Source organism: Lynx canadensis, chromosome E1 (genome assembly GCF_007474595.2).
Source record: "Lynx canadensis isolate LIC74 chromosome E1, mLynCan4.pri.v2, whole genome shotgun sequence".
In the NCBI taxonomy this organism is placed as follows: domain Eukaryota; kingdom Metazoa; phylum Chordata; class Mammalia; order Carnivora; family Felidae; genus Lynx; species Lynx canadensis.
Genome location: NC_044316.2, coordinates 48,187,470 through 48,211,013, shown reverse-complemented (window position 1 = coordinate 48,211,013; position 23,544 = coordinate 48,187,470). Strand labels below are relative to the sequence as shown.

At 43.2% G+C, this 23,544-nt stretch overlaps 1 protein-coding gene across 8 annotated transcripts in view; it reads right to left on the bottom strand.

Annotated features, from left to right (window-relative positions):
* The window catches only part of CEP112 (centrosomal protein 112), a 418,049-nt gene that overhangs the window by 23,425 nt on the left and 371,080 nt on the right, over nucleotides 1–23,544 (bottom strand). For all 8 annotated transcript variants that reach the window (XM_030296738.1, XM_030296742.1, XM_030296741.1 and 5 more), the window contains one exon: nucleotides 21,240–21,329. In XM_030296738.1, coding sequence (XP_030152598.1) covers nucleotides 21,240–21,329 — 90 coding nt within the window. The remainder of the gene's footprint in view (nucleotides 1–21,239; nucleotides 21,330–23,544) is intronic.

The following is a 23,544-nucleotide window of genomic DNA, read 5'->3' as shown; positions in this document are numbered from 1 at the left end:
AATTTAATGCTAAGTCAGAGGAGCACGTGAAAAATACGTGACATCTGGTTTCGCACCACCCATCCCTGGAAGAACAGGGGAGCAGAGGAAATGACAGCAGGGCTGATTCTCTGGGCCCGGGGGCTGGTGGGGGGGAGGGGGCGGGCGGGTGCCTTCGCTGTAATGCATACCACAGCGTTCCCTTTTACAAAGTGAGGGATTAGTGCCACCTTCTTTGTAGCAATGTCGTGACCTCTATAATGCTTCTTAAATTGAGGACAATGATGGACCCACCAAGCCTTAACACATGATTTAAATCTGATCTGACAGTACTTAAACCCAGAAGTCCAGAAGGCTAATGGTTGAACAAGCTTGGGAAAATGCCCAGGGAACCAAATGGAGAAGCCCAAGGAGTTACAGAGAGCAATCACAACTTCAGGGCAGCGGGGTAAGGGGATAAAGGGATATTTTCTGTGTTGGTATCTGTCATAGGATTGACTTAAATTGTGGTCCCACTCCGATGTACTTGGAAGGGGAAAAAAAAAACCCAAGAAAATAAAACAAAGACCCCCAAACAAACCCCCAAAACTCTAAAATCCTATATTCTCTTCTCTTGTGCCTCTGTAGTTTATTATATTACAGATCTGCATCTTAAAAACATTCCTGCTTTCTCACAAAAAACAAAAGGCCCATTGAAAGGCGTCCAAGAGAGGTTAAAACTTAGCAGAGGGAATTAGGGTGATAATTAATTTTAGGAACAAGTGTATTTTACATTTCATACATTTAGGTAGACAAAAATGAAAATGGCATTCAGGTCAGTTTGTATTATTTGCATACTGAGGACAAACAACCTTACAGAACAACCACAAAAAAACAAAATGCGCACCGACACGGACCTCCCAGAACCTATCCTCGCCTGGCGGTGAATACCTCCAGTGTCTCCCTTGGCCTGGGAAGCTTGGTCACAGCAGCCATTCCTGCCCGACGCCCGGGACACCGTTCTTAGGGCAGTCACCCCATTTCAACACCAACAAAAGACCTTGTTACCCCAGTGACTTGCATTTTGGTATTTGTCTTTTCCTAACTCCGATGCCCTACCTGGAAAATCTTCTGTTTGTGGTTAAGTGCTAAAAGTCTATATAATGCACAACTACAAGGGCAGAGAGAACTCTAAAAGCACCTGACTACATGTGGCCGTTGGGGAGCAACATTCCTGGGATTATATAAGTTGAACGGGCATCACAAGAACAGGGTCAGATGGGCTCTTTATTTCTCTTTTTTCTTTTTTGGTTTTAAGTTTTTATTTAAATTCCAGTTAGTTAAGATACAGTGCAATATTAGTTTCAGGTGTACAAGAGAGCCATTCCACACTCCCGTACATCACCCGGCGCTCGTCACAAGTGCACCCCTTCATCGCCATCACTGGATGGGCTTTTTTGACCACCAGGCCAGCACTACGCAAAACCACCTTGTCCCGGTTTCTCCTTTCTCTGTCCTTCTCCTCACACAGAAATCTTGTCCTCCTCCCCAGCCCGTTCTGGTGTCCAATACTTTCACGTTTTTTTCCACTGCTTTCTCCTTGCCAAATGTCTTTTGGTAAACGTTGTGACAGGTGACCGTTTTGCGAGGTATCTTGCACTGGTCTGCCTTTAATTGAAAAATAAAGTCTGGTCTCTGATACCTGAAATTGTGACCCGTAATTTCAGTTTCCAGCAAGTCAGGAGAGCAAACATTTTGGGGAAAGGGGCAGCTGACCCTTCCTTCTTCACTGAAATCACACCACCAGCTTGACCGCTTAGTCGGAAGGCAAAATCTATTAATACTTCCTATTCCTGGGGCGCCTGGGGGGCTCAGTCAGTTAAGCGTCCGACTCTTGGTTTCTGCTCAGGTCAGGATCTCACGGTTTGTGGGATCGATCCTTGCAGTGGGTTCCGCGTTGACCGCGCAGAGCCTGCTTGGGATTGGGTCTCTCCCTCTCTCTTAGGAGAGATCGAGACCAAGCCCAGAGTCAGGCTCTGTGCCGACAGTGTGGAGCCTTCTTGGGATTCTCTTTTAAGCTTGAGAGTCTGATAGGCCACGCTAAGATGCGTGTGTCATCACCACACAGACAGAAATGCAGGACAAGAGTTGGACAAAGAGGGATGCCCGCGAATAGAGATTTGTAAATCGCTGCGACAAATGAGTGCTGACGCCCGTGGGGACAGGCGACGCCATTGACGAAGAGAGCATAGATAGTTGTAAGACGTAAGAAACAAAGACCAGAAAATAGAGGTTACCTACAAAAGGGGCAATTGCCAAAGACCAGAGGTCAGTAGAAGAGATCGTGAAGCAGATCTAAAAAGGAGCAGAAAAATGGGACTATGCCGGGTCAACAGGCCAATACAGCTTAACTTTAAGAATCTCTTCTACTAGCCCGTCAGCTCCTTTGATCCACTCACCTTACACTCCAGGCTAATGGCGCCTGGCCCCGAGGAGGTGTTCAGGAAACGTTTGCCAAACGAACAGGAGCCATCGCCCGTTAGAACTAGCTTGTTTCTCCCATCGGTGAAGCATCTCTTCTTTGAGGCTTATTGATGCTTAAAAGAGAGTCTAAAACTTCTGAGTTCCGTCATTTCCAAAAAATACTCCAATGATACGTTAATGTAATCGCATAGGTACCATAGCTTCATTTCCCTAACAAGCAGGTCAACTCACTGTTTGGGTCTTGTTACTCCAAATTGTTACAACTTTGTTGGAATTTTTAAAACTCACACTTTAAATTCTCAGGGAACTTTCTACTTGCTGGCACATCTTTGAACACACCAATGTGAACTTTTATCATTGTTTGCCACCTGTTTAAAAACCAAATACTAAGGGGCGCCTGGGTGGCTCAGTCGGTTGAGTGTCCGACTTCGGCTCAGGTCATGATCTCACAGATTGCGGGTTTGAGCCCCGCGTCGGGCTCTGTGCTGACAGCTCAGAGCCTGGAGCCTGCTTCGGATTCTGCGCCTCCCTCTGTCTCTCTGCCCCTCCCCCACCACACTCTGTCTCTCTCTCAAAAATAAGTAAACATTGAAGAAATGAAAAATAAATAAATAAACACCAAAGTGCCAACTCTACTGCAAATCATGCCTACTTCAAGCTGCAACCAAACCTTGCCCTCCCCCAGACTTAGGTGCTCCTGGAGGCCACGCGGGACCGACCACAATTAACTGACATCATTTTCACATATGCAGGCTTTGCTAAAAAGGTCAACATATGCATAAGCCAAACTTTAGCAGTTTTAAAGGTTAATGAAAAATAAGTAGACGCTACTTCAGAATAATAAATCAGAGAGCCAGCCAACTCAGTCCGAAAATTTGTGGGCTGCATTCTTCATATATCCACTGATCAAGCGGTTGAATACCCACCCTCTGCCAAGCACTGTGTGGATGCTGTGGCTGGGGGGGGGGTGGGGGAGGAGGGGAGGGGGGAGGGGGAGGGGAGGGGGGAGGGGGAGGTACCAAGATTAAGCTCAGTGTAAATGATTGGGGAATTAAGCGCATGTTACTGTCCTTGAAAGAATGACTTACTATTATAAAGAAATGATGACTATAATAGATATATTAACATGTGAACATGTAAGGAAATGTGTACTATTACTTCTAAAGGGTAGGGCATTTCTCAGATGTCCTCTGAGGTTGTCTGGTCGTGCGGAGGAGGGTGAAACAAAGAGCAGGCAGCTGGTTAAAAAGAGCGATACTGCAAGCAGGTGGCAAAAGGGAAAACCGTGGTCAGCGGGCCAGGCGTCTGAAGGCCAGACCACAGGGAGGCATCCTGGAAAAGAGACCCCCTGACTGTGGTCTAAGGGCTCCAGAAGGGGGAGTTGGGAGGGAATGTGCAGTCAGGGGAGAAGTCCCCTCAGACCGCTGAAGAGGGAGGAGGCCACACCTTGGAGGTGAGGGTCTTGCACAGTGTGGAAGAGACCCCATCGGTGTAATCGGGGGGGGGGGGGGGAAGAGTAGTCGCTTGTGGCCGACAAAAGGAGAAGGCGGAAGGCAGTGGTGTTTCTATCTCACGTACACAGGAGAACTCGGAGGCCTTCTGTGTATCTGTGTAACTGGTGCAGGTCCCAACTAATTCTGTCTTCTCCATGGTGAAAGTTGACTATGAGGCAGATGTATCTATTATACATACACACACAGACGCACAACTCAGGTATATGCATATATACACACACGTGTGTGTGCATGTGTTCCCACTCTCATATATACTTGGCCTTTAAAGGAATCATAGCCTAATGGGAAGGACAAAACACGGACACAGGCAATTATAACGAAGGTCACGTGTCTCAACCCAGCTCAACCCAGCAGAGAGTAACTATCAGAAACCCTCAGAAGCCAAACAATTGAGTGAGACCTAGGAAGCATTCTCATTAAAAATGAGTCAAAGATGGGGCCCCCGGGGTGGCTCAGTCGGTTGAGCGTCCGACTTCGGCTCGGGTCATGATCTCGCGGTCTGTGGGTTCGAGCCCCGCGTCGGGCTCTGTGCTGATGGCTCAGAGCCTGGAGCCTGCTTCGGATTCTGCATCTCCCTCTCTCTCTGCCCCTCCCCCGCTCGTGCTCAGTCTCTCTCTCTCCATCTAAAATGAAATAAACATCAAAAAGTGTTTTTTAAATGAGTCAGAGACAAGGACACGTTGCCATTGCTACTCTCCAATGCTCAACTAGAGGCCCAGCCTGTGCGATGACAAAATCAATTACAGGTGAAAGATGGAAAGGAAGACACACAATTATCTAAGGAACAATACAATCGCCTACTTACATAAATTTCAGAAATTAACTGAAAATTCAATAGAGTTAAGGTTGAGGATAGTTCTGGTTGGCTGGGTATATACAAACGGTACATGAGAACACTTGCCTAAACGTGAGTAATTGTTTAGAGAATATATGAGGAAAATCCACGAAAGGGAAACAAAATGCCGTAACATACCTGGGGATAAATTTAATGAGAAACGTGCCACATCCATAAAAAGATAAATTTCAACTGCAAGACACAAAAGACACAAGGAAATGCAAAGAGACGTAAAGTTCCTGAATGAGCAGACTCGGGACTCCAAAGACGGCCATTCTTGCCAGCTTAACTTACCACCTCAGTGCAATTCGAACCAGCCAATCACAGAGATTTTACAAAATGGAAATTGGCGAGATTATGTTCAGATTCACATGAAGGTGTAATGCTGGAGCATAACTAAGGCAATTCTAAAAAGAGATCACAAGGGGAGACTTTCCCTAGAGATAATAGGTACCATGTACCTAGCACTTTTTTACAGGTGTTGCTTGTAATAACGGACAATTCTCACCATTTTCTGAGGTGGGTACTACTATTAACCCATTTCCAAGACAGGAAAACTGAGGCATGAAAGTAAAGTAACTTGCTTGAAGTTCCAGAGCGAGTAAATGGAAATGGCGGAGCTGGGATTTGAACCCAGGCACTGTGGCTCCAGAGCTGATCCTCTTCAGCACCATAAAAATGACTCTTATTGGCACAACTAATGGATGAACAGGAAAGAATGCAGAGTCCCACACAGATTCGCGCATACGTGGAAAATGTGATTTTTGACAAAGGTAGCATTTCACACACATGGGGGGAAGAATATCTCAGTCAATAAATGGTATCCATAATTGGCTTATCTACTTGGAAATAAAACTAATAAGGTAACATCCCCGCATTAGCTTTCTACTGTTGCTCTAACAAACTGCGATAAATTTAGCAGTTTGAAACTATGCAAATTCATTATCTCACAGTTCCATAGGTCAGAAGTCTGATGAGGCTCAGCTGGTTCCTCTGCTCTGGTATCTCAAGGTCAGAATCGTGGTGTTGGCCAAGCCTAGACTCATCTGGAGGCTCTGGGGGAGCATTTGTTTCCGAGCTCGTTCAGGGTTTGGGCAGAATTCAGTGCCTTGCAGCTGTAAAGGCTGATGTCCCCATTGCCTTGCTAGCCGTCTGCTGGGAGCCTCTCTGAGCCCCTGAAGGTCACCTATATCGCCCCCTTGAATTTTAATCAGCAGTGGTGCACTGGGTCCTTCTCACACTTCAAATCTCTCTGACCAACCGCCAACCTCCCCCCCCCCCCCACTCTGCCACATCTCTTCTGCCTCCAGCCAGAGATGTTCTCTACCCTTAAGTGGTCACATGTTTAGACTGGCCCTACTCCCTATTTTGAAGTCAGTGATTAGTAACTCTAACTACATTTACAAAGTTTCTTTTGCCATGTAATGTACATATTCACAGATTCCAGGGATTAGAGAATGGATCTCTTTGGGGAAACATTCTAAATATTGCAATCCTTACACCACACAGTATATAACAATAAATTTGAGGTAGAATAAAGAGTTAAATGCACAAGACAAAGCTTTAAAAGTACTAGAAGAAAATCAAAGAGAATATATTTCATAATCTTGGGGTAGGGAAGACCTTCCTAGGCAAACTTAGAAACCATAAAGAAAGAATGAAAACTAACGTTCCCCAAAACTTAAAATATTGAATAAAAAATAAAAAGATAAGCAACTCAAAGAATTTGCAACTTATTTACCAAACCACTAACATACAGAATACGTGAGCAGAGTAGAGAAACAAATCAATAGAGCAAATCAGCACTGAATGTGATTAAACAACTCACAGAAATGCAAATACTGGGTTTCCACTTCTATAATGGACACTTACAAAATTCTCTCCCAAGTCTGTTTCAAAATGTTAGGGAACTAACATTCCTAAAAAAGTGGGAACACTTTTACGTAGTGGCCTTTGCCAATTCTAGGCTGGTTGGTAAGAAGCTGAGAAACTAAACAGATCTTTTAACAGCCTCACAAAAAACCCCACAGAGGCACAAACTACAGTCCAGGTCTCACTAAAGGGGAGTGCCTGGTAAAATCTCATGCTTTGGGTGGATCCCAAAGGTCTACACCCTATGAGAAGGCGTGAATTGGAAAGAGACCAGCCCTCTCTAAAACTCAAGTCTAGTTTCAAATCATCTCAATCCCTGAAAATGGATTAAGGTTATTCAGGATACCAAGTGCTACTACCTCCCTACCCAAAAGCAAAGGTAAATTCTCTCTGGAGGAAATTATCATTGTTTGAGGCCTCAAATTATTTCTATAAAGTTCTATATAAAATATCTGGCGCCCAGTCACAAATAGCCAGGCTCACACGAAAGCAAGACAGTATGACCAAAAGCCAAGAGAAACAAAAACAATAAGATCCACGTGAATTCCACATAACAATGATCAGACTTAGACTTTAAAAGAACCAAGATAAATATGTCCAACAAAATAAGAAAAACAGTTGTGAACTTCAGCACACGACAGGAAACTAAAAAGAAACTAAGTAGAAATTCTAGCTCTGGAAAATATAATAACCAAAATTAAGAATGGGCTTAACAGCAGATTAAAGAGAGTTAAGGAAAGAATCAGTGAACTAGAAGCTGGATTAAAAAAAAATCCAGAACACATACAGAATATAGGGAACAAAGTTAGAAGGTCTAATATACATATAATTATAGTCTCAAAAAGAGAAGAGAGAATTAGGCAGACGTTAAAATAGAAAATCTGATACTACAAGCACAAAAGAAAATATATACATGATTAACGGAACATCTTCCAACAAAGAAAACTCTAGGCTCCAATGGCTTCAGCTACCATTTTAAGGTTGAAATAATATCAGCATTGCACAAACTCTTCCAGAAAATAGATAGAGGACATTCTAGTTTGTTTTATGAGGCCAGAAAACTTTGATACCAAAATCTAGTAAGAATATTATAATAAAATTATAAGCTAATCTTACTCATAAACACAGATGTAAAATTCCTAAACAAAATACTGGCAAACCAAAATCCAGCAAAAGATAAAATGGGATAAGTCATCAGGATCCAAAAGGGCTTATTCCAGAAACTCAACACAGATGATTCAATGTTAGAAAACTAATCTATAAAGTTCACTGTAGTAGAAGAATGACGGACAAAATTCACATAACTATCCCAAAAGATGGGGAAAAAAGGCATTTAAAAAGTATCCACTTATGATTTAAAAGAGAAAAAAAGAATCTTTGTGAGAATAGAAAATAACTTTCTTAATATGATAAAGGGAATCTACATAGAAGCCAACTTTATTTCTATATACCAGGAAGAAACTGTGAGAAAATAAAAATTTAAAAGTAATACCATCTTAAATAGCATAATATGTAAAATAAGTAGAAATAAATCTAACATAAGATGTTTAAGATATCTTCACATAAAATGATAAAAACTTAACAAAAATTAAAGAATGTTTAAATCAAGTGGAGGGATATACTATGTTCATGGACTGTGAGACTTACAAGAAATTGACATGTCGAGTATAAAGTTTATAGAGAAATGCAAGAGGCTATGAGAACCTATCACTAAAATGCAATCTTCACAAGATCAAGGATTTTTGTTTGCTCATTGATGTCTATCAAGGCCAATGTGGGCCTGATATATAGCAGGCGCTCAGGAATACTTGTTGAATTGAATTGAAATGTTGAATGTATGTATCACTTAGGAGTTTAGGAAGAGTTCACCCTGAACTGTCATTTAGTTACCATGGCACGTTCTGATTTAGCATCTAATTTACCCTCCTCTGTTTACCAAGTCAAGTAAAACTTCAAAATCTCATGAGCTGAATGAAGCATTTGGAGTCATTCAGTCTAAGTTTCCAATTCTTGCCCATTCTTTCTGCATGGGCATTCATTCAAACAAAATCTTCAAGCTGAAGGGTAGAAAAACAAGATAAATTGCTGCTCTTGTTCTATAGGGGGTGCCAGGTCTGACGTCCCACCTGTCAGATCCTTTCTGCTTCTGCTTCTTATAAGAACCAGCACACGTACCGGAGCCCGACATCTGGGCCCTTTCTTCTCCACCAGCCTTGCTGCCTACCTGAGCTGGGAAGAGCCCCCCACATTAAGTCTGGTGTGGCCAACACAGTGCAAATCCTCCTTTCCTTCTTTTTTTTTAATTTTTAATTTTTATTTTGAGCGAGACAGAGTGCAGGCAGGGGAGGGGCAGAGAGAGAAGGAGACACAGAATCCAAAGCAGGCTCCAGGCTCTGAGCTGTCAGTACAGAGCCTGAGGTGGGGCTCAAACTCATGAACTGTGAGATCATGACCTGAGTTGAAGTTGGGTGCTTAACCAACTGGGCCACCCAGGCACCCCAACCCTCCTTTACTTCTTAATTAAAATTAGAAAATCTCCTGTCAGAGGGCTTTCCACTCTTACTTCTCACCTCTTCTCAATAAACCTGAGTGTAAATCTCACATACAAAGACAGAAATGGATCTTTAAATGATGTTCTCCTTTATTATAATAACAGAAGGTCCTAGAAGCCAGCAAGATTTCCATGTCATGTCTATATGCTGAGAGCTGAGGAGGTATTAGGTTGTCGGCTTAACAAAAGAGAGCGGGGTTGGTCAGGGGTGACCGGGTGGCTCAGTCTGTTAAGCATCCAACTCTTGATCTCAGCTCAGGTCATGATCTCACGGTTCATGTGTTCGAGCCCCATGTCAGGCTGTGCACTGACAGTGTGGAGTCTGCTTGGAATTCTCTCCCTCTCTCTCTGCCCCTACCCCATGTGTGCTCTCTCTCTGTCAAAATAGATACACTAAAAAAAAAATTTTTTTTTTAAAGGGGTCATATTTCGCAAAATTCTGATAACACCAATGGTGCTATATTCTTCATTAGTTCTAACTTCTCCATTTGATTCAAGAAGTCATTCTTTGCACTTGAACATTTTATGACAATATTTTTTTCAACTGGAACTGTTCTCTAGTTCTGTATAGAAATCCCAAAGGTTACCTACATGTAAAGTATGTTCAAAGGGCCTTTTAAATTTCTGAATTTTCCTTTGTATAAAAATATCACCTTTCCATCCTTATTTCTAATTTAAACAGATATGCATCCGATGCCTGTAAAACACTTGTGCTCTGTTATTGTTTAACAATAAGCAATTTCCATCGCTTCTACCTCAAAATAGCCCCTTTCAGAACAGGAATGAGATCTTTTCTGGCTGGACCAAAGTGGGAAAGGAATTGTAAATACATGGCATCAGAATATTTGATAACTTCTCTGAATGTGACAGACACAGTAAACAGTCATCAAACTTTTCTCCCTGTAACCATGCTGACTCACCGCTACCCTCTTTTACTGTCTCTGTGTTTCTCTCTTTTACTTCCTCTTTCCAGCTCTTCACTCAATTCCACGAATTCAAAGCTTAGCAGCTGCCGGAAAAGTAAGCCTTCGTAGGACACTGTGTCTCCTATGGAGGAGGAAAAAGGAAAATATTCTCCTTTTTCTCTTCCTGGGAGACTGTATTCCATTACCCGGGTTAATGCCTGTGATAATTCTTCTTGTCCACCCATTTTAAAAGGTGGCATGGGGGCACCTGGGTGGCTCAGTGGGTAAAGTGTCCGACTTCGGCTCAGGTCATGATCTCATGGTTCGTGAGTTCGAGCCCCGCATCGGGCTCTGTGCTGACAGCTCAGAGCCTGGAGCCTGCTTCGGATTCCGTGTCACCCTGTCTCTTTGCCCTTCCCCGCCTGTGCTGTCTCTGACTCTCTCTCTCTTAAAAATAAATAAGCATTTTAAAAAAGCAAAAATAAATAAGAAGGCGGCATAGAAGGAAGCTTGATTTTAAGCTTTGGTTCTTGATTTTTAAGGTGCCTCGTCATTTATTGACTTGGAGTAAATCACTTATGGAAGAAAAAAATAATTTGACAAAACCCACTAAAATTAAAGCCCAAACTACCTAAAAAAAAAAAAAAATCAGTCCAAAAGAAGTGAGAATGTATGATCACATTACTTCATTACAGGAGTGAAAGATGAGACCCTGCCCCAGGCAGTCACAGCCAGGCTTTGAAGCCAGCAGCCCCAGGTCAGAGCCCCCCCCTGCAGCCCCTTTGTGGCCCTCAGCCCAGTCCCCATCGTTCCCGCCTGGTGGTCACTGCCTGGACAAAGAGCCACTTCGACAATGCAGAAGATGCTTTATGGAAAAACACCTGGAATGATGCGGTGGGCGCTTTGCTGACACTTGGATTAGATACGTCAGCAAAGCACAGGATTAAAAACACGCCTCCATTCTCCTCCCCCTTGCGTGCCCCCCCTCCCAGCACAACCAGCCCAGCGAAGTTAAAAACAAAGGGAATCTCAAGAAAGCAATGAGGAAACACGGAGCACAGTCATCCCAGAGAGGCGGCTTTTTAAAAAAACGGTGTTGTGATCATGGTGCATAGTTTGTCGCAGAGGTTTTGGGTACAAGTGTTGACTTGCTTTGCCGCTAAAACCTACTACGATAACTGATTTATAAGGAATATTTTGAGGAGATGTCTATTTTAATGAAAATACGCATGTCCTTGACACTGTGCTTCAAGTGTTTTTCAGAAAACAGAGGCAAGTATTCAAACAAACTCTCATTGAGAACAAGATGCAGCCAAAATTAAATGTGGTTCTGTCCCTCATAACAACACAAATTTTAGAAGGATGCATCATACCAGCTGTCTGGGAACAAATGTATTTTGTTGGCATGGGAACAAAAGAATTAGTCTGAATTTTGTAAATAAACTGTGGTTATTAAAATTACTCGAAACAAGCCAGAATAATAACCATTAAACATGAAAAGTCAATAAAAGTCTTTGAATTATATTTCTGTTGCAATTATTATTCCTGTTTTCATAATGTGCTTTGGGATAAAACATAGTTTTGGGCTGTTAGTACTTTTTAAATAGATTTCACTGCAGATGAGTTAGCCAACAGCAGCTAAGACTGGAAAGTTTAAAAAATCCATTATGGAAAACAGAAATGAAAGGCTTGGAAATCTGCAAAAGACCAATTCTTCCTTTTAACAATTGTCATGATTATTGCTTAATTGATTTTCTGTCTACACAGCGTCTTCTTCTGTAAGGCTGCCTGTTACTCTATAGATCTGTTAGTTCCTCTTGATGATGACTGAGGTGGTTTAAAGATAAGCAGTGCTACCCAATGAAGCCTTTAAATATATTGATGCCGCTTCTCCTAATATCCATGCTACTCCCAGGTAGATCACTGGGCTTTGTGGGAGGCCAATAGATTCTTTGGGAATGCAAATGGTAATAGTTGTAATGGTGGAAACATTACCGAAGGAGGTTAGGCACTTTCAGAGATGCCTCACATCACCCCAAAACCACTGATCCTAAAGGATCCGATTTTATTCTTAAACCCAGGAACCTTGGAGTGAACCTGCAGAGTGCTACGTTTGTCTGTAGAGAAAATAAGGGACTTTGTTGGCATCCTTCGTGCTTTGGCTTTCTGAGGGCGTCTTCAGACAGACAGTCTTGCAAGGAAAATCGAGCCTGGTTCAGAGAAGAGCGGAAAGGTGGGCTGCAAGGTGTCTGCGACAACATGGATGAACCCGGAGGGCATTAGGCTAAGAGAACTCAGACGGCCTCACCCCTCTGTGGCTTTAAAACAAAGAATGGAAAAAAGGCGGACTCACGGAAACAGAGTGGGATGGGGGCTGTGAGGGGCTGGAGAGTGGGGGAGACGTGGAGAAGCTGGGTAAAGGGTGGAGACGTGCAGTTATAAGATAGTTCTGGAACCTTCTGCACAGTGGGGTGACTACCGTTAATAAGACTGGCAAGTTTAAAAAATCCATTATGGAAAACAGAAATGAAAGGCTTTCATCAGAAGAATAATGAAATTTGCCAGGAGAGTAGATCTTAGGCACACGTACCACACACACACACACACACACACACACACACACACACACACAGATGGGTAACTATGCGAGGTCCTGGAAGTGTGAATTGATTTACTTGTGGCAATCGTTTCACCACGTGTATCAAACTGTCATGTTGTGCATTTTAAATATACACAATCTCATTTGTCAATTATACCTCAATAAGGCTGGAAAAAATTAACAAGAAAAAAAAAAGAGGAAAGGTGGGCTGTAAGGGTGGGGTGCTGGCATTGTGCCTTCTCTTGGTTTTTCCCAACGTACGACCCCTTCTGAGGGCCACAGATAAGCCAGGAGAACGCTCAATGATCCCACTCACCCCAGATGACAATTATAAAAGAATATTTATTCAAATAGAAGCCTAGACAAGAACATGTTTAGAAAGCATCTACTTAGCATATGTTTGGGGGTGCAATGCAAAAGATTTGGAATCACTACCCAAGTTCGGTGGCTTTTGGAACTCTTCATTCTGACACTCCCTGAGGCAGGTGATGCTGCCAATACTGTCTCCCTCTTTTCTGTCTTCCTTCCATGAATTCACCGAATACTACGTGGGCCCAGCACTGGGCTGGATGCTGACATACAAGGGTGAATGTGACATACAGTCCCAGCTCGGGGGCCTACCATCTACTAAGGGGGTTTGATGGGAAAACCTTTAATAGAGTTTCACAGAAAGTGTCAAAAGAGCACAGAAGAAAGAAGGACATGGAATGTGGGCAAAGGCGTTTTGAGGATGAGACTCAGGGCACCAAAGGGTTTACAATTCAGTTTAAGGACAAGCACTAGTGGGTGTCCAGAGATGTTAGATAGGGCCATTACCCTCAAGGAGCTTAACGTCTAGCGGGAAACTCTCTTTGGTTTTCATGACACTAAATTCTTCCACCTGTGCTCTTATCTCCCTGACCATTCATTCCTTCAAAATCCTCTTTGTATCTTCCATACTTTTTCTTGTCCATGCATCTGCCCATGGGCGTCCTATCCATCTCTCTGCCCTTCCCTCTCAGTAACACCCGCATCCTGTGGGCTTTGCTACCCCCCCCCCCCCCACCAAGAGGATTCAGACATGTAGGCATTCCTTTCTCGAGTTCTAGATGCAGATTTTCTTTTTTTTCTTTTTTTTTTTTTTTTTAATTTTTTTTTTTCTTTTCAACGTTTTTATTTTATTTTTGGGACAGAGAGAGACAGAGCATGAACGGGGGAGGGGCAGAGAGAGAGGGAGACACAGAATCGGAAACAGGCTCCAGGCTCTGAGCCATCAGCCCAGAGCCTGACGCGGGGCTCAAACTCACGGACCGCGAGATCGTGACCTGGCTGAAGTCGGACGCTTAACCGACTGCGCCACCCAGGCGCCCCTAGATGCAGATTTTCAACCTGGGCTCTCTCTCATGTTGTAGTTCAGATTTTCAAGTACACGTCCCCAAGTGAACATCCCACTGCTAGCCTCTCAGACTCAACATCTAGTGGACAATACATGAGCTTATCAATGAAAAACCTTGGTATTATTCTTTCTTTTGCCCTCTCAGTCTTTGCGTTCTGTGAATTTCAAGCAAGTCTTCACATCTACTCTTTCTTTCTGCTCCCTTTAATAATATCCAGTTCAAGCTCTCCTGATTTCTCTTGTCTCGTGATGCGAATTTTAGTGCGATACCCTCTGAATTCATCTTTTGTTCCAATCTCATCTGCTGCCGCCAGATTAATCTTTCTAAAGTATCAATGCAATCATATAAGACTACCCAGTGAAAGGACAAAAATCCTCAATGGCTGACAACTGCTCTCTGACCGACTGAACTCCTTAGCCCGGCATCCAAGATTGGCCACCAACGTTCCTAACACATAGCATAGTGCTTGGTAAAGAACAGATAATAACAGAGGTTTGTTCTTTTTTCCAATGGATGAAATGAACGAAGCTAACTTTGTGGGGTTTTTTTCCCCTTCACTGATGCTACCCTCTGACCAAGACATTATTTGCTCTCTCCTGAACCTTCTGAGCCTCTTTTGCCTCATGTCTTCCCTCATTCTGTTCCCAAAGTCTTTCCTTCCTGTTCATGCCTTAAGCTCATGTGTCCCCTTGTACTCTATGGCTAACTAAAGTGACACACATTTCATCTGCATTATGTTTTAGAGTTTTGAAGTACTTGTTATCCATTATCTTATGTTGATGTTCATATCGCCCCTGTGGGAAGGTATTATTACCGACCTTTTGAGAAGCCGATATCCAGAAAGTTTAAGTGATTGGCTCAAGAGCACATGACCAGGAGTGACAAGAACCAGTAGAGTTCTTGTCTCTGATACACTGGATCCACAAGTAGGATTCCACTGGATCGTACTTGTCCTTGAAGCCTCTCCTTTTCCCCCCCTCCCTGTCTTGGTAGAGATCTCTGGGACAACCTCTGCTCCCTCCCCAAACACACACGATTATCTAAGACTGTCTTGTCTAGGTTTTCTCTTAAATTAATTGATGTGCCTCAACCTTAAAGTGGGCTGCTACAAAGCTGTGATTGAAATGTTAAGTGTGACCGGATTATATAAGTAATATGGATTATATACAATACACTATATATTATACATGATGTAATTCATACGTATAATATAAATATATTCGATTATTTCATTTGTTTTTGTACTTTTAAATAATTTTTCCATTTTTTAATCTGCATATAGCTGACACACAACGTCAGGGAATAGTTCCAGGTGTACAACATAGCGATTCGACAAACGTAAACATTATGCTATGTTCTTCACAAGTGTAGGTACCACCTGTTACCGTACAGCTTTATCATAGTATCATTTACTATATTCTTTATGCTGTGCCTTTATTCACATGACATTCATTCCATAGCTGGAAGCCTGCACCTCCCACTCCCCTTTACCCATTTTGCCCATCCCTCCGTCCCCCCCTTCCTTCTGCCAAAACATTGGTTTGTTCTCTGTATTTATAGGTTTGATCCTGCTTTTTGTTTGTTTATTCATTTAGCTTGTTTGTTTGTTTGTTTGTTTGTTTGTTTTAGAATCCACAGGAGTGAAATCATATGGTAATTGACTTTCTCAGTCTGACTCATCTCACTTGGCACTTTAGGTCCATCCATATTGTTGCAAATGCATGATCTTATTCCTTTTTAGGGCTGTGTAATATTCCACCATGTGTATACATGTATAGAGAGAGAATTTGTTATTTCCTCTCCCTGACACACACCCTCTCTCTCTCTCTCCTCTCTCTCTCTCTCATACATATGTATGCCACATTTTCCTTATCCATTCTTCCATTGATGGACACTGAGGTTGCTTCCATATCTTGGGTATTGTAAATAATACTGCAATAAAAACAGAAGCATATATCTTTTTGAATCAGTGTTTTTGTTTTCTTTGGGTAAATACCCAGTAGTGGAATTATTGCATCATATGGTGTGTCATTTTTTAATTTTTTGAGGAACCTCCACACTGTCTTCCACAGTGGTTGTACCAACTTAGATTCCCACCAGCATGAGAATTCCTTTTTTTCCACAACCTCGCCAACACTTGTTATTTCTTGTCTTTTTGATTTCAGCCATTCTTGGAGGTATAAGGTGATATCTCGTTGTGGTTTTGATTTGCATTTCCTCGGTGATGAGTGATGTTGAACATCTTCTCATGTGTCTGAGGGCCATCTGTGTGTCTTCTTTGGAAAAATGTCTATTCAGGTCCTCTGCCCATTTTTTAATCAGATTGCTTGGGGGGTTTTGGTGTTGAGTTGTGTAAATTCTTTATATACTTTGGATGTTAGCCATTAGAGGACAGACCATTTGCATACCTTTTCCCATTCAGTAGGTTGAGACGGAGAGACACAGAGTGTGAGCGGAGGAGGGGCAGAAAGAGAGGGAGATGCAGAATCTCAAAAAGGCTCCAGGTTCTCAGCTGTCAGCACAGAGCCTGATGGGGCTTCAAGCATGATCATGACCCGAGTCGAAGTTGGATGCTTAACTGACTGAGCCACCCGGGCGCCCCCGCCTTCCCTACATGTTTTAAGACCACTTATGGGTTACTTGTGACACACCAGACAAGACTAAGAGCTAAACCAGTTGGCTGCCCCAAAACGCTAGCCATAAAACCAGGGGGGGCTCTCTAGGGGCAGTCCCAGGCAACAAGACGAGGTAGGGGCCCAGGGGCTCCATGAGAAGGGGGCAGAGACACTGCTTCCTCCCTGACCTCTCAGCAAGGACCTGGTTCCCTTGAAGGCCACAGGATCCCGAAACCACTGCCCGCCTGTAAGCTGTGAGCCCAGCCGGGGAGGTGGACCCTAACTTTTTACCAGCTAAAGATCTCCCCCCTTCCTTGTGGACAGCAGTACCAATGCGTGTTCTTTCTACATCTTGTGATTCTGAGCCTTTGTGCCATTTAGAAGAAAAAGAACCTCCTTTAAATTCCATGTCTGGAGTCCATTTTCCACATATGTCCTCTGCTCTACACGACTATAAACTCCTTGAGGACAAGAACCATAACTTACTCATCTTTGTTTCTCCTTAGTACCTATCACTATCCAGCACAATACATTCTGTCAAAAGAAAGAAATGTGCCAAAAAAAAAAAAAAAAAAAAAGTATGACCCTGCAAGCAACATGCACAGCATCTATTTTATTTATTAGATCTCGAAGGTATTGTTTTTTCCCTCACTAATTTATTTAAGATAAGCTTCTGAGAAACTCAGTGACCAATGTAATCTAAGCTACTCAGACTTTCAAAACGTAAGCTACTAGGTTCAAAGGAGGCATCTTGTCCCATGTATGTTATTATCTGACATTGTTTAGTGCCTTTGTGATAAATGTATACTTTGTACGGTGTCAAAAATGCTAAGTAAAATGTTAGACTATTTCTTTTCTTCCCTCTCTTTTCTGTAACTTCTCAGACTGAACAATCTTGGCTCAGGCTAGCAAATTAGTCTCACTGCAAATAGTGAAATATCATTTGCTTCCAAAAATGAGATTTGGTTTTACACATACCTGAACCTAAGTGATACGTGGCACTTACTCATTTTACATCGTGCTCAATATAATGGATAATATCATCCCAGGAGTGAGCAGCCCGTCTAACACACAGGTGGGAGCAGTCCTACCCTGGGGCCGTCACTAACATGTCAGGGAAGTCACTCTTCTTGACAACTCAGTTTCCTTAAACCATGAGGAAGTTCGCTCAGAGCTCTGAGCCACCCTTCCTTGTTGCCATTATGGGATTCTTGCTCGGATCTAATCTAGAATGAGAAATTATTAACTCCTGGCATGGATAAAAATGATGATGCTTTTTAAATTGCCTTGTTATTTATGGATTATAGGAAGAATGCTTCTACACGGCTGACTTAGAAAATTACTATTTTCTAATTTTATGTGAGTTACATTGAATGTGCACCAGGAGCAAATGAACCCCCCAGAACTACGGATGAGCAAGCCTCGTTTGGTCACTCCGCCGACCGACCTGCCCAGGGTGAGGAGAGAGGCGATAGCACCCAGGCAAGTTGCGGAGGGGGGCAGTGCGGGGCAGCAAAATCGTACCACCCAGCAAGACCTGATGCGAAGCAGCTTTTTGTTTTTAATTAAAAACATAACTTTCAAAATGCCTCATTCAGTTTTTGTTTTTCTAGACTCAAAACACAGGAATTTTTCTTAAATGAAAAGCAGAAACAGTTTAAACTTTTTTTAAGCAAAGCAAGTTAAAAAAGGAAGCCCAGGAAATTGTCCTTTGTAATTCTGCCAGTTTCAATTTTGATTCTTTGAGCAACTAGTATCGGGATAATAATATTTGGTTGAAAAGAAAGAGAAGAAAATTTCCAAGAAGCTGTTTTGATTATTTGATAGGCTGATGTCAGGCTGGCTACTGTTACTACAGTTGTTCTGACAGATGCATAAAGGAAAATCATACACAACAATTTCGACATCCGAAATACCCTCAGTCAGCTCATACAGGAGCAAACCCTACAAGACGTCCACGGCAATACTTCTAATTATTTTCGACAACTCCCATTAGTGTTACAGACTGAAAGGGGACAAAGGTCAAATCTGGATAAAACAAAAGTTACATTAAGTGAAATCTAGATGAACAGAACTTAATTCGTCATTATTTGCTCTCCGGTTTCGTTGAAACAGTTGGCATTTAATTCCAGCTACACCCTAGGATCTTGTGGAAAGAACTCAACTTTTTTATGGCTGCAGAGATTATGAAATATTCAGTTTTCCCCATGGGTATTTCCTGACATTTCTTTGGTAAACTGTAGCCCTCACAGAAGATATCAGGAGTTAGTGCAAGAAATAGTCTAAAAAGCTATTGTCACTGCAAAGATGAAAGCAACTTTGATGATCAAAAAGGAGTCAATAAAAAAAGACTGAAAATGGTTCCTGAATCCTTCCCTATTGTTCATCGGGGATTTCTTAATTTCCCCACTCTCGATATATTATGGAATTTTCTGTGTGAAGTTTTGCCATGAGTTACAGTGATGTCAACAAAGTTTTACCTTAAGTCATATTTTATCGCAAGTCGGAGAAGCCCAGGAGGGAGCACCATTTCCGCCTTTTAAGCAGCCGGGCTTCTAGTGACGAGTGTCCTGGACAGAGGGTGAGCTCAGCTGCTCTTCAGTGACAAGTAGACCCACACCGGCCCCACCCGGAACACTCCACTGCACAAGCGCCGTCTGAGGAGGCCTTTTCGTCTGTGCCAAGTCTGTTCTCTGCCCACGGAGGGTCAAGGGCACTGGCTACTGTGCCAGGTGTCTGGAGCCGTATGTGACTGCTGTGCAGCCTTTTTATTAACTAAAAGGGAGCAAGGTTCGGAATTCTGATAAATCTGGGTTTGAACCCACCTCGACTGTTCACTAGCTGTATGAGCTTGGACGAGTTGCTCACCCTCTCGGGGTTTTAGTGTGCCGTCTGTGAAACGGGGATGAAAATACTGGTCTGATATGGCTATTATGCCCAATGAACTAATATGTGTAATGTTTCTGGGACGGTGTCTGTCATCTTACAGGCCTCTGAAAACGTATAGTTACTATTAAATTTGTCACCCTAGAATTGCCCTGTGTTATAGTCCTGTTATTGACAGAATAGACTTTCTGCAAATCATATATATCCACGTGTATCCATATATATTTACGCACATTGTATAATACATGATACACGCATATATACGTGGTATGTATGTTACACAGGACATATACTACAGAGTAGGAAGGAGTTACAGGAGGTCAAGTCAGTTCACCAAGTTATTAATATTCAGCATCTATTAGATGCTTACATTTGCCATTTTGGGCAAACCACTATCTTCGATCCTGTTTGTAAACATCTGCAAAGATGAAAAAAGTTCAATTCTCTAAACCTAACGTTTCTACGAGACAACCAAAGTGACAAGATCTGTCAATACCTACAGCAGTTTCTGTGCATAATGGCTGGTGGCACTTAGAAGAATGTTAGCAATCCTATACCTGATGGCTGAGGACAACGCATTTATCAAAGGTTTCATTAAGACTTGTGATCTCTATCGATACATTATTGACTTTTTTAAAGTGTTTATTTATTTTTGTGCGGGGGTGGGGGGGTGGTAGTGGCAGAGATAGAGAATCCCAAGCAGGCTCCGCACTGTCAGCACAGAGCCCAACGTGGGGCTCCTTCTCACGACCCGTGAGATCATGACCTGAGCCAAAATCAAGAGTCGGACGCTTAACCGACTGAGCCACCCAGGCGCCGCGATATGTCGTTGACTTTTTAGTTTAAACCGTCAAAATTGCCACAAAGACAAATTCACTACAACCAGAAGAATTGGATGAAAATAATCCTGTCATTTGAAAACAGAATAGGTCATTAGCTATTGTCATAGCCAGAATACTGTGGTTATATTAGATTTATTTCATTAACATAATGGAAAGAGGGAGAAAAGTCAAGTTCAAAAGAAAACCTGATTTGTGAGAGTACGATAATGTCCACTTACATCAGTATGATGACATGGCAGACACGGTCAGCTGCACACTCCCCCCTTCCCGGTCCAGGTTATCCTTCCTCTCCTAGTCCCTGGCCAGCAGATGGATCCTGATGGGTCTAGGCCAGTTTGGGTTCCCTTAGTTCTCTTGCCAGGGATTGGACTTGCCAGACCGAGCACGTGACCGGTTCTGGCCAATGAGACGTGAAGGGAGGTATGTGTGTCGGGGGCTGCTTCTGGGAAAGGTCGTCTTCCTCTTCAGAAGGCCTCCCTGGAAACAGACAGTCCCTTTCTGCCTCTGGACGTCGCTAGGTCTACGTGGGATGACGGCAGTGGCTGTAGCCATCTTGGATTGCTTTGGGGATGAAGCCACCATAGGAGGTAGAGCCATGAGAATGGCAGAGAAGCAAAGCCCGGCCCTACCCGCAGACTTCCGGTCTTGTGAGGTAAACAGTCCCTAAGCTGTTTATGCCAACTAGGGGTGGGGCACTCGGTTACCTGCAGCCAAAGCATCCCAGCGGACACAGGAAGTAGATGAGCTCCCAGACCCGGAGAAAGTTAGGAAGCCAACCAGCCAAGCAGAAGTAGGAGAGTACCTGTTCCTGTGACTCCAGTTCCTTGTGTTGTAGTTTTTTCTCTGCACATCGCACTTGGTTAGAGCGGTTTTCTAGTTCGTCTTGCAAAGCCTGAAACAACGTAAGATAAACACATAAACATTAAAAATGAGCATCCTTGAAAAGAAGTTTTACCAGCCGAATTGGCATCAAAAAGGTCTCGGCTCTAGTCCATTACTGTTGTTCCACAGAGTTCGGGCAAACAAAACCAGACTTTTAATGTCACGCCCAGGTAGTTTTTGCTTTAGGAATCACTGGTATAACAAGCTCCAAACATAAAACAGACACATTAGGGACGCCTGGGTGGCTCGGTCGGTTGAGCGTGCGACTTCGGCTCAGGTCATGATCTCACAGTCCGTGACTTCAAGCCCCGCGTCAGTCTCTGTGCTGACAGCTCGGAGCCTAGAGCCTGCTTCAGATTCTGTGTCTCCCTCTCTCTCTGCCCCTCCCCCGCTCATGCTCTGTCTCTCTCTCTCTGTCAAAAATAAATAAACATTAAAAAAAGAAAACAAAACAGACACATTAGCAGGTGCCAATTCATTTAATAAAAATGGCTCTTACATTCCCAGCATAGAACCAAAGCGTGCAATAAAGCTTAAAGCTATTGCTAATTAAAGTGGCTCTACCAGTACACCTTCAAGGAACGCTGAGCTCTGAAAAGTATGGTGACATCTAGGAACAGTAATGTTGGACCAACGTGATGGTCTTCCAAATGATACTAATAGTAACCTCCAAGGAATTTCTTTTTTTTTTTTAACAGTTAATTTTTTACTTATTTTTGAGATAGAGAGACACAGTGTGATAGGAGAGGGGCAGAGAGAGGGAGACAGAATCCGAAGCAGGCTCCAGGCTCTGGGCTGTCAGCACAGAGCCCGACGTGGGGCTGGAACTCACGAACTGTGAGATCATGACCCGAGCCGAAGTCGAACACTTAGCCGACGGAGCCACCCACGTGCCCCAAGGAATTTCTTTTTTTAAGTCATTAAGGATGGTGTGGAATTCGCGGAACCTGTCAGAAGTGTTCAGAGAGGAACCCTTTCAGTTGCCAAGTGGCTGATGGAAACAGAATTCAGGTTAACATGGGGAATTTAGAAACCATAAGATGAGTAATCGTCATTGCATCAATGACTATTTTAAGTAAAGAGGTGAATTAGAGAAGAAACAGAACACATTCAAACAATATGCCATAATTATGGATATAATATATAAAAGTTACGGTGAGCAAAACACATGGCCTAGTAATTGCAAAGATGCCAAAAAAGGTCTTAAAATAAAATTCATTCAGCGAAGACAACTGACCTTCTGTTATATGTCAAGAACTGTGATAGGTATTCTCAATAGAACAGTAAAAGAAAACAGACCAAAAAAAAAATCCCTCTCATGAAGCTTATATTATGTTGGGGGGTAAGACAATAAGGATACAATACGTATAATATATCAGTGATAAGTGCAGAAGAGAAATAAAGCAGGGGTAGGAGGATATTCTGGAGTGGGGCTGGGAAAGATGTTGCGATTTTTAAAGATATTTATTTATTTTGAGAGAGAGCGAGTGGGAGAGAGCAGGGGAGCGTCAGAGAGAGGGAGAGAGAGAATCCCAAGCAGGTTCCGCACCATCAGCGCACAGCCCAAAGTGGGGCTCAATCCCACCAACCGCGAGATCATGACCTGAGCCGACATCAAGAGTCAAATGCTTAACCGAGAAGATGACTGACTCCGAAGATGTTGCAGATGGCCCAAGAAAACGTGAGCAAAGACCTGAAGGAGGAGAGCAAGTCATATGACTATCTGCAGGAAAAGACTGCCAAGCTGGGGATACTGTATGTGCAAAGGCCCTGGTGCGGCATGTTTGAGGGAACTCCAAGAGCCAGTGTGGAGAGTGAGCACAGGGGGAGCCACAATGTCAGGGATGTCACAGGTGCCCAGTTGCATCAGGTCACACAGAGCCTCAGGGGGCAGCGAAGAACTGCAGATTTTCTTCAGAGGTAGAAGGAAAGCTATCGCAGGGCTGTGGGCAAGTGCTGCTTTGGCTGCTGCGAAGAATAGTTGGAAGAAGGATGAGGGCAGGAGCAGGGAGGCCGGGGAGAGGCCACTGAAACATACTGGGGAAGGGTGATGCGGAACTGGACCAGGGTGGTGCTGGTAGCAGCTGGGGGTGAGGGACGCGTCGGATCCCTGATATATTTGAAGACAGAGTGACAGCCCCAAGGGGTGGATGCATAGCATGAAAGTAAAAAGCCCCCCAGGATTCTGGGTGGAGCAGGTAGAGGAATGCAGTTGGGGAAGCTAA